At 51.3% G+C, this 11,594-nt stretch overlaps 1 protein-coding gene across 1 annotated transcript; it reads left to right on the forward strand.

Annotated features, from left to right (window-relative positions):
• The first annotated feature begins 6 nt into the window (after nt 1-6).
• On the forward strand, nt 7-10,725 carry LOC126947301 (putative sodium-coupled neutral amino acid transporter 7). The gene is made up of 4 exons (XM_050777995.1): nt 7-324; nt 1,168-1,367; nt 2,282-2,336; nt 8,382-10,725. The coding sequence occupies exons 1-4, from the start codon at nt 98-100 to the stop codon at nt 8,482-8,484; spliced, it is 585 nt and encodes a 194-aa protein (XP_050633952.1). The 5' UTR covers nt 7-97; the 3' UTR covers nt 8,485-10,725.
• Nucleotides 10,726-11,594: the final 869 nt, after the last annotated feature.

Below are 11,594 nucleotides of genomic sequence, written 5' to 3' on the forward strand. Positions count from 1 at the left end.
ATGAGAAGTCAGGGAGGGAGGCATCTGATCAGAGCCCCATCTCCCACTCTGAGCCTCCGTCTAAGTGTCCAGAGCTGCTACAGCAGCCTCCCAGCTGATGTTGTCCCTAGGTGGAGTGCACAGTCCACCCCACTACCCTCCCACGGTTGCCCTGACCCAGCTGTTCCGGCCCCCAGGCATCTGTGGCTTCCTGACCTTTGGAGCTGCTGTGGATCCTGACGTGCTCCTGTCCTACCCCTCGGAGGACATGGCTGTGGCCGTTGCCCGAGCCTTCATCATCCTGAGCGTGCTCACCTCCTACCCTATCCTGCACTTCTGTGGGCGGTGAGCCCCCTTCCACTCCCCAGGGCCCCTCCGAGCCCCTGTGAGCCCTTCCAGCATGGTCCTTTGGCCTTGTGTGGACCCCATCCTGTAGAAGGAGAAACTGAAGCCTGTAGGAAAGGGTCAGTGCCTAGGATGGGTCCCTACGTATCCCAAGACAGGTCTCAGAAGCGCCCTTTGTCCTGGGGTCACCAGAACATTCCATGAGTCCTGTAAGAATATCCAGGGCATGGCACGGTGGCTCATGTCTCTAATCCCAGCACTTTTGGAGGCTGAGGCAGAAGGATCACTTGAGCCCAGGAGTTCAAGACCACCTGGGCAACCTACTGAGACCCCCATCTCTACACAAAATAAAATAAATAGCCAGGTGTGGTGGCATGCACCTGTGGTCCCAGCTACTCAGCCACTTGGGAGGCTGAGGCAGAAGGATGGCTGGAGCCCAGGAGTTCAAGGCTGCAGTGAGCCAAGATTGCACCACTGCACTCCAGCCTGGGTGAGAGAGCCAGACCCTGTCTCAGAAAAAAACAAAAGAATCTCTATCCAGATCCTTTCCTGAGCTTTCACGTGGACACCCTGCCCTTTGCATACCCCAGAGAGTTCCTTTTAAGGAAAAAACTATATCAGTTTCCATGTGATGTAAAGCAAAGTGCTAAGCTCTCCACATTCACCATCTCTAGTCGCCGTGGTAAACAGAGTGCTGGTGGCCCATTTTACAGAAGAGGAAACTGAGGCTCAGGAATGGGGCTTTCCCTGCCGTCTACCCAATTAGGAGTCTGGCTCCTGTGAGCTAGAGGTGGGAGGCTGCTAGCGGCAGGAGCACCCCTAAGCCCCTCTCCATGTGGGCAGGGCGGTGGTGGAAGGCCTGTGGCTGCGCTACCAGGGGGTGCCAGTGGAGGAGGACGTGGGGCGGGAGCGGCGGCGGCGAGTGCTGCAGACGCTGGTCTGGTTCCTGCTCACCCTGCTGCTGGCGCTCTTCATCCCTGACATCGGCAAGGTGATCTCAGTCATTGGAGGCCTGGCCGCCTGCTTCATCTTCGTCTTCCCAGGTGCGGACCCCTGGCGCCCCATCACAGCCCCACAGCACAGACTCCCAGGGCCTCCCTAGCCTCTGCTCCCTACTTAATCCAAACATGCAGGAGAGAGTAACCACCATCACTGACTAATCACCTGCCTCGCCTCTGTGATGGCCCCCGTCCAAGCATTATCTCCTGGAAAGAAGGTGTAGTTGTGATCTCCAGTTTACCTGGAAAGAAGGTGTAGTTGTGATCTCCAGTTTACTGATGGCACGTGGGGCTCAGAAAGGGTCACAGACTTGCCTAGAGCTTAACAAACTCGACTAGTAACAAACCTTTTCCATCCCACACTGTCTGGGTTCAGAGTCTGTTCTCTTAACCATTCATTCAGGTGTCTGCTGCTCCCTAACTGAGGGATCTGTCTGGCTGGTTCAGCCCATTACAGCCCAGAGGGCAGTAGGGTCTAGGGGTGACACCCTGACACAGACATCAGAGGACCTGGGTTCCAGACACAGATCTACCACCAGATCCCTGGAGAAGTGTCCTGTTGGCCCAGCCATGAGTTCTACCCTTACCCAACTTGTCTTTATCCAGGAAGCCACCCTCAAAGCCCCAGCTACTTTGCTGGAGCAGGGGAGCCAGATCTGCTCGGAAGTGTACTGGGAAGACCCCTGGGGTTGGGCCACCACTGAGTCACCATTGAGTGCTGTCCCTTTAGCTCTGAGTCTAGCATGCTGCCCAAGGGATCTTATCAGATGCTGGCCTGTCATGGGAGAGCAGATGCCAGACGTCCCCAGGTGGATGTGGCATGGGGGCAGAGATGGAATTTCTAGAAGAGTAAACATGGGCCTTTCTCCATCCAGCACTGCTTCTTGGGAAAGGGGAAGGTTAGGAGGGAGGGAGCCCTCTCCCCTCACGAATGCTCAGGGCCACTTCTTCTCTTCTAGGGCTGTGCCTCATTCAAGCCAAACTCTCCGAGATGGAAGAGGTCAAACCAGCCAGGTAAAGCAGGGCCCAGTCCTTGATCCTCTCAGGGAGGCACTGGATTGGAACATGGCTTTGTGGGGGCCTTAAAACAGATAGGAGTCAGAGGCTTGTGTACTTAGAAATCATGGGTTTGGTTTTGTTTTGTTTTTGAGACGGAGTCTCGCCCTGTCGCCCAGGCTGGAGTGCAGTGGCACAGTCTCGGCTCACTGCAAGCTCCGCCTCCCAGGTTCATGCCATTCTCCTGCCTCAGCCTCCCGAGTAGCTGGGACTACAGATGCCCGCCACCACACCCAGCTAATTTTTGTATTTTTAGTAGAGATAAGATTTCACCATGTTGGCCAGGCTGGTCTCGAACTCCTGACCTTAGGTGATCCTCCTTCCTTGGCCTCCCAAAGTGCTGGCATTACAGGTGTGAGCCACCACACCCAGCTGGGTTTTTTGTTTTTTTTTTTTTTTAATACTTTTAAAAATTGGGTAGTGTGCTAGTTGTTAACAATATGAACATTAATAAAGGGCTTAATAGAAAAAGATGGAAGTCCCAGTTCCCCCACAACCCACTCGCCCCCACATCCCTTCTCCTGAGATAGCTCCATGTTACCAGTACGGTCTGTGTCCTTCTCAACCACTTGTGTACATGTGTGCATGTCTGTGTACACATAGCTATGCAGATGTATACACAGTTGCAGGGCATTTGTTTTGTTTTATGAAAAATGATTTCAGCCTGGTGCAGTGGCTCACACCTGTAATCCCAACACTCTGGGAGGCCAAGGCAGGTGGATCACCTGAGGTCAGGAGTTCAAGACCAGGCTGGCCAATGTGGTGAAACCACGTCTCTACTAAAAATACAAAAAAAATTACCTGCGCATAGTGGTGGCCACCTGTAGTCCCAGCTACTCGGGAGGCTGAGGCAGGAGACTCGCTTGAACCTGGGAGGAGGAGGTTGCGGTGAACCAAGATCGCACCATTGCACTCTAGCCTGGTGACAAAGTGAACCTCTATCTCAAAAAAAAAAAATGATTTCAGGTTCAGGTTTCGCTTTCCTGTTCTAGTCCCGTTGTTCCAGTTTCTAGTCAGATCTCCACCCCTTACAGTCCCATACCACGTTCAAACAGGTTTTGTTAAAGCTCTTATCCCACCTTTCTCAGCCTATACCCCCACTGCCTCAGACCCAGACCCCGCCTCCCCAGCTCCTATAATTTGTCCCACAGCCTCTCTAATGATCCCCTGCTCTTCAGCAGGACCTGGCGCCTGGGCTTCTCTCAGCCCTTTCTGGCTATCAGCTTTTTCCAGCCTCCTCTTCCATATCCCTGCACTGACCAATGCCAGTCCACACCAATCTGCATTTTCTGGACTTAAAATTAGTATTGTATAGACAGCAGTTAATTCTCTTACCTTCCCAATGCTTTCTTTTTTTCCCTCTTGTGTAGGGGGTGAGCTCAGGGACCCCCCCAGCCCCAATCTAGTAGTGGAACAGTAGTTACCGATTGAAGTAACTGACATGTTTATTTTTGTTGTTGTTGTTGTTTTGTTTGTTTGTTTTTGAGTTGGAGTTTTGCTCTTTTTGCCCAGGCTGGAGTGCAATGGTGCGATCTCAGGTCACCAACCTCCTCCTCCTAGGTTCAAGTGATTTTCCTGCCTCGGCCTCCCGAGTAGCTGAGATTACAGGCACGCACCACCACACCTGGCTAATTTTGTATTTTTATTTTTATTTTTATTTTTGAGACAGAGTCTCGTTCTGTCGTCCAGGCTGGAATGCAGTGGTGTGATCTTGGCTCACTGCAACCTCCACCTCCTGGGTTCAAGTGATTCTCCTTCCTCAGCCTCCCGAGTACCTGGAACTACAGGCACACGCCACCACGCCCAACTAATTTTTTTTGTATTTTTAGTAGACACGGGATTTCACCATATTGGTCAGCCGGTCTTGAATGCCTGACCTCATGATCTGCCTGCCTTGGCCTCCCAAAGTGCTGGGATTACAGGTGTGAGCCACTGTGCCCAGCTTAATTTTGTATTTTTAGTAGTGATGGGGTTTCACCATGTTGGCCAGGCTAGTCTTGAACTCCTGACCTCAGGTGATCCGCCTGCCTCAGCCTCCCAAAGTGCTGGGATTACAGGCTTGAGCCACCACGCCTGGCCACTGACGTTCGTTTTTACCATAAAAAATATTTAAAGGCCTTAGGAGGAGTATTGCCCCCCAAAATCATTTGAAGACAGATCTCAGGTCCCATTTGTTTATTTTGTTCAGGTAGTTTGTTTAAAACCTCTGGACAGCTCGAAGGCCAGAAAAAAAAAAAAAAAAAAAAAGATGTTTTGATCTTCAAAGGCCATATGCAAAAACAAGGACTGAGCTCCCCCTCAACACTGTTTTTCTTTATGACACAGGCTCTTACTATGTTGCGTAGGCTGACCTTGCACTCCTGAATTCAAGTGTTCCTCCTGCCTCAGCCTCCTAAAGTGCTGGGATTACAAGCCTGAGCCGCGGCATCTGGTCTGCCACTTGCTGTTTTTCACTCAACTGCATCAGCATAAGAAGATCTGCTGCTTAAAATTTTTATTTATTTATTTATTTTAAGAAAGATTGAATGATGAAGTCTTGGAAGACAAAAAAATTAAAAATTACAAAAAAATTTTGTCCCAACCCTGTGGCTCACACCTGTAATCCCAGCATTTTGGGAGGCCGAGGCGGGTGGATCACTTGAAGTCAGGAGTTCAAAACCAGCCTGACCAACATGGGGAAACCACGTGTCTGCTAAAATTACAAAATTAGCCATGCGTGGTGGTGCATGCCTACAATCCCTGCTACTTGGGAGGTTGAGGCAGGAGAATCGCTTGAACCCGGAAGGCGGAGGTTGCAGTGAGCCGAGATCATGCCATTGCACTCCAGCCTAGGCAACAAGAGTGAAACTCCATCTCAAAAAAAAAAATTTTTTTAGAGACAGGGTCTTGCTCTGTCACCCAGGCTAGAGTGCAGTGGTGCAGTCATAGCTCACTGCAGCCTCAACCCCTGGGTTCCAGTGATCCTTCCACCTCAGCCTTCCAAGTAGCTGAGACTACAGGCATGCATCACTACACCCAGCTACTTATTTTATTTTTTGTAGAGGCAGCGTTTGTTTTGTTTTGTTTTTGAAATAGAGTCTTGCTTTGTTGCTCAGGCTGGAGTGCTAGAGTGTAGTGGCATGATCTTGGTTCACTACAACATCTGTCTCCTGGGCTCAAGCAATTCTCCTGCCTCAGCCTCCTGGGTAGCTGGGATTACAGGCGCCCACCACCACGCCCGGCTAATTTTTTATATTTTTAGTAGAGACGGGGTTTCACCATGTTGGCCAGGCTAGTCTCGAACTTCTGACCTCAGGTGATCCACCCGCCTTGGCCTCCCAAAGTGCTGGGATTACAGGCATGAGCCACCGAGCCCAGCCAAGACAGTGTGTTACTTTGTTGCCCAGGCTGGTCTCAAACTCCTTGGCTTCATGAGATCACCTGCATCGGCCTCCCAAAGTTCTGAAATTACAGGTGTGAGCCACCACTCCTGGCCATGCTTTTTCCTTTTTTAAATGACTGTAGAATATACTCTTGTATGAAACTGTCCTGAATGTGATACTCTTATACTTCTTGGTACATATGTTCAAGGATTTGGGTAGATCAGTTCTTAGATGGAAACTGTGAGGTCATAAACCACGTTCATTTTACTTTGGCACATGGGTTCATATTATCCTCCAAAAAGGCAGTGCTAGTTAGAGTCCCAGCAGCAGTGAATGGGAGTCCCCGTTTCCTCACACCCCTGCCTGCACTGGATAGTACAACCTTTCTAAGTTTTGCTAGACAGAGGGACAAAAAACACGTTGTTTTCATGTACACATTTCCCTGAATAGTAGAAAGCTTGAGAACAGGTGCATGCTTTTAAAAAACTTGTTACATAAAAGAGCCAGGCGTGGTGGCTCACGCCTGTAATCTCAGCGGGCAGGTCGCATGAGGTCAGGAGTTCGAGACCAGCCTGGCCAACATATAGAAACCCCGTCTCTACTAAAAATACAAAAATTAGCCAGGCATGGTGGCACATGCCTGTAATCCCAGCTACTCGGGAGGCTGAGGCAGGAGAATTGCTTGAACCCAGGAGTTGGATGTTACAGTGAGCCGAGCTTGCACCACTACACTCCAGCCTGGGTGACAGAGCGAGACTCCGTCTCAACAACAACAACAAAAAAAACGTATTACATAACAATACTTGTTCATTGTAAAAAACTTTGTTTGTTCATTGTAAAAATACAAACATGTCGGCTGGGCACAGTAGCTCACGCCTGTAATTCCAGCACTTTGGGAGGCCAAGATGGGCCAATCACCTGAGGTCAGGAGTTCGAGACCAGCCTAACCAACATGGTGAAACCCCATCTCTACTAAAAATACAAAATTAGCCGGACATGGTAGCACATGCCTGTAATCCCAGCGACTTGGGAGACTGAGGCAGAAGAATTGCTTGAACCCAGGAGGTGGAGGTTGCAGTGAGCCGAGATCACGCCATTGCACTCCAGCCTGGGTAACAAGAGGGAAACTCCATCCCCCCCAAAAAAATACAAACATGTCTAAAGAAGAAAAAAAACAGTGGCTCACGCCTGTAATCCCAGCACTTTGGGAGGCCAAGACAGGCAAATCACCTGAGGTCAGGAGTTCGAGACCAGCCTGGCCAACATGGCAAAACCCTGTCTCTACTAAAAATACAAAAATTACCTGGGTGTGGTGGCGGATTCCTGTAGTCCCAGCTCGGGAGGCTGAGGCAGGAGAATTGCTTGAACCTCAGAGGCGGAGATTGCAGTAAGTGGAGATCGCGCCACTGCACTCCAGCCTGACAACAGAGCAAAACTCCATCTCAAAAAAAAAAAAGACGAAGATAAAAAATCACCCTTTTTTTTTTTGAGGTGGAGTTTCACTTGTTGCCCAGGCTGGAGTGCAGTGGTGCAATCTCTGCTCACTGCAACAACCTCCGCCTCCCAGGTTCAAGTGATTCTCCTGCCTTAGCCTCCCAAGTAGCTGGGATTACAGGCATGTGCCACCACACCCAGCTAATTTTTTGGGTTTGTTGTTGTTGTTGTTGTTTTGAGATGGAATCTCGCTCTGTCACCCAGGCTGGAGTGCAGTGGCACGATCTCGGCTCACCGCAACCTCCACCTCCTGGGATCAAGCGATTCTTGTGCCTCAGCATCCAGGGTGCCTGGGACTACAGGTGTGCGCCACCACAGCTGGCTAATTTTTGTATTTTTGGTAGAGACAGGGTCTCACCATATTGGCTAGGCTGGTCTCAAACTCCTGACCTCAGGTGATCCACCCACCTTGGCCTCCCAAAGTTCTGGGATTACAGGCGTGAGCCACCACAGCCGGCCATTTTTTGTATTTTTTTTTTTAGTAGAAACAGGGTTTCACCACATTGGCCAGGCTGGTCTCAAACTCCTGACCTCAGGTGATCGATCCACCTGCCTCGGCCTCCCAAAGTGCTGGGATTACAGACATGAGCCACGGCAGCCAGCCTAATTTTTCTATTTTTAGTAGAGATGGGGTTTTGCCATCTTGCCCGGGCTGGTCTCGAACTCCTGACCTCATTGGAGAAGGGTGATCCACCCACCTTGGCCTCCCAAAGTGCTGGGATTACAGGCGTGAGCCACCGCGCCTGGCCGGAAATCACCCTTTATTTCAATTCCGTTTTATCCCTGTTGCTGTTATTGGTACATACATTTGCAGATGTCTACTTTTTGTTTCCTTTTTTAATGAAATAGACCACATTCCATGTGACCTGCTTTTTTCTGAACATCTTTCCATCAGGATGCCTACATTCGAATCCTGGCATGATATGACCAATCAGTTACTCCCATTAGATCTTGGTCTTCTTACCTATGGACTAGGGACAATACACCTGGCCCCACACTACCTTCGTATTGAAGTCTTTGGGAAATAGGAAGTGTTCTACCAACACGAGAAGTGGGATAATTACAGTAATTAACAGTTATATATATTGAAGTCTGCAGTCACGGGATGGGATGACTGATCAGACCTCTCTCACCCTCTGTTCTCTAGCTGGTGGGTGCTGGTCAGCTACGGAGTCCTCTTGGTCACCCTGGGAGCCTTCATCTTCGGCCAGACCACAGCCAATGCCATCTTTGTGGATCTCTTGGCATAACCACTGCCTCCCAGGGAACACAAGGCCTTTGCCATTGGTCGCAGGAACCCATCTCTTAGAGCTATGGGGCCATTGTTAGTCCACGATCATTCCAACTGGTGGGATGACATCCGGACATCCTCTTCCAGGGACTGGGGCAAACTCAGGCCCCACACCTCTGGACAGCTCAAACCCAGTCCTCTTCCTGCTCCCCGGTGCTGGCAGTGCTGTGGATGTTGGCAGGAAGTCTCACATCATAGAGGAACCTTCTTCCTCTCCCAGTTCTCAGCTTCTCCATGCCTGGAATCCATGGGTGAAGAGAGTCGGTAGATCTCGTAAGAAAGAATCCAGTCTGACTTCCTGACTTCCCTCTGGAGAATGACTATGGACAGAAGGCCACCATCCTCCACAGAGCACCCTATCCTGAGTAGGGGCTGTGCTTATTACCCCAGGCCAGTGGTAGCTTCCTCAGGAGCCTGGTCATTTCCAAAGGTAGCACTGAAGTCATACAAATGCATAGTCAGGTAGATTCAGGCCTTGCCCACATCTTCCTGGGCAACCCCCACCATGAACCTGTCAGCCTCTTTCCCATAGCTAATGGACATTTCCCAGGCCTTGAGGGGCCTCACCGTGTCTCTTTCACCAAACCTGATGGTCCAGGCTGGGCATCTCTCCTCCATCCCCAGACATCACCAGGTCTATTGTTTACAAACGGTGCCAGCCCGGCTCTGAAGCCAAGGGCCGCCCCGTGCCATGGTGCTGTGAGTATTCCTCTGTTAGCTTTCCCCATAAGGTTGGGGGATATCTGCTTTTCTGTCTGAGATGGGCCCCTCTTTTCAGAGGCCCCAGGGTGGGTGATGGAGAAGGCTGGGAACATTTCAGCCCCTCTGTGTGGGCTGGGCTGATGAGAATCAGGGTGTACCTCCCCGACACCTTTTTCACTGATGTTTTCTCTTCTCCCTGCCTCTCCTCTGCCTCCTCCCCCGCCAGCCCTAGCCTGACTACCCAGAGACCAAAAAAAATAGGCAGGGCCGGGTGCGGTGGCTCACGCCTGTAATCCCAGCACTTTGGGAGGCCAAGGCGGGCAGATGACTTGAGGTCAGGAGGTTGAGACCAGCCTGGCCAACATGGCGAAACCCCTTCCCTACTAAAAATACAAAAAATTAGCCGGGCATGGTGGCGGGCACCTGTAATCCCAGATACTACTGCACTCAAACCCAGGAGGCAGAGATTGCAGTGAGCTGAGATCGTGCCATTGCACTCCAGCTTGGGCAACAAGAGTGAAACTTCATCTCAAAAAAACAAAAACAAAAAGGCAGCTGGGTTGTCACCGATGGGCAGCATTTGAGCCTGCCACACTGGCCTGGAAATTTCCCTTCCAGTCTGGATTTTGTCTGCTCCTTTCCCCTCACCCCGTCACCTCTTCACCTCCCATCCCATTTCACTGTATAGCTCAGTCTCTCCCACGCACATAATTGGGGGCAGAGGGGGGCTCTCTTATCAGCCTCTTCAGCAACACATGTCCATCAGGCCTGGCCTCAGTGGCCAGCCACATTGATGTCACATTGGAATTGTTACCCCAGGCAGGGTGAAGAGATAGGCTATCTCCCCACCTCCCACCCCCCTCCCCACTATATTCTTGTTTTGACCACCTCAGCCCCTCAGCTACCCCCTCTCACTTTGGCCAATCCCAGGCACCAATCAGGCTTCCTCCTCCACCTGGAGCCCCTAGCGTTTCCTTGGCCCCTCTTCCCCAAAACCTCTGTACAGGGTATGAGAGGGACCTCCTGCCCAGCCACCCACCACTCAGGGCAGTCCGATCTAAGAAGCAGAAGCTGGTTGGAGGCTGGCCGGGCTTCTGTCCAGTCTCCAGATGGATAAACTGCCTTTTCTCACATCCCCTCTTGGTGCCTGATCTTCTCTGCCCACGGGGCCAGACCCACGGTACTGTTTTCTGTCAGTCTCCGGCACAGCACCAAGCTCTGCCAGCACCAGTCCCTGACAGGGCTAGGAGGACAGCCTGGTCAGCAGGGCTGCAGTCCCCCAGTGCCGTGTTTCGGGGGTTGAGGGATGTGAGTGGAGTCATTGCACAGAGACAGACTAGTCAGGAGAAGGAGCTGGAATCTGGCCTCTTGGCCTAACCTCAGGAGCCCCCTCCCATCCTCTCCCCACTCTCCCTGTCGGGGTACTTCACTGTTTATTTTCTACTTGTGTATACTCGGGAAAGGGAAGATGGTTAATAAAAGGGATTTGTGCTGCTGAGCTGTGTCCCCTGTGTCTGGTTCAGGGGACAGAGTCCGTGCCACTGCCAGGAGGAGGAAGGGCTGGGGTAGGAGGTGTAGATGGCACGTCACTGTCTCTGACCCCGTCTCCGGAATGGCACCACCATGCTCCCTCTACCAAGCAGGGACCTGCAAGTGGCTCTTGCCACCCCTGCTTGCTTCCACATTCTACCTGTCCTTCTCCAATGACTTAGGAATGTATCGCAGTCTACAGTCCTGCGACCTCTGCCTTCACTCAAGCCCTCGCTGTGTCTTTCCTGTGCCCTTGTGGTCTCGGACTGTCTCCCTGACTTCAGATCTTGGCAAGAGCTTCAAACTCCTGAGTATCCACCCCCATCTTTTCAGAGGCCTGTGCTGAGCAGGTCCCAGCTGTCTTGATTTTGGAGCCACCAGTCACCATGCTCAGTGCTGGCAAGAAAACCAGCAACGGTGGTCTGGGTGTGGTGGCTCATGCCTGTAATCCTAGCACTTTGGGAGAACAGGGTGGGGAGATCACCTGAGGTCAGAAGTTTAAGACCAGTCTGGCCAACATGGTGAAACCCTGTCTCTACTAAAAATACAAAACATAGCCGGGCGTGGTGGCGCATGCCTGTAATCCCAGCTACTTGGGAGACTGAGACAGGAGAATTGCTTGAACGTGGGAGGTAGAGGTTGCGGTGAGCCAAGATCGTGCCATTGCACTCCAGCCTGGACAAGAGTGAAACTCTGTCTCAAAAAAGAAAAAACAGCAAAACAGACTCCAGCACTGCTCTCAGCCTAGTTGTGGGAAGACTGATGCCAAGCAAGCAGTGACACAAATATACACTTCCAAACCGTGATACGTGCCAAGGAGCGAAAATACAGTGTGTT

Source organism: Macaca thibetana, unplaced genomic scaffold (assembly GCF_024542745.1).
Source record: "Macaca thibetana thibetana isolate TM-01 unplaced genomic scaffold, ASM2454274v1 unplaced_scaffolds94, whole genome shotgun sequence".
Classification (NCBI taxonomy): Eukaryota; Metazoa; Chordata; class Mammalia; order Primates; family Cercopithecidae; genus Macaca; species Macaca thibetana.

What these genes read in the sequence shown, in the direction of transcription:
- LOC126947301 (XM_050777995.1), top strand. Translation starts at nt 98, where the DNA reads ATGTTGTCCCTAGGTGGAGTGCACAGTCCACCCCACTACCCTCCCACG. An exon ending in ATCCTGCACTTCTGTGGGCG is followed by an intron (nt 325 to 1,167) that starts GTGAGCCCCCTT and finishes CCATGTGGGCAG; the next exon opens with GGCGGTGGTGGAAGGCCTGT. An exon ending in CTTCATCTTCGTCTTCCCAG is followed by an intron (nt 1,368 to 2,281) that starts GTGCGGACCCCT and finishes CTTCTCTTCTAG; the next exon opens with GGCTGTGCCTCATTCAAGCC.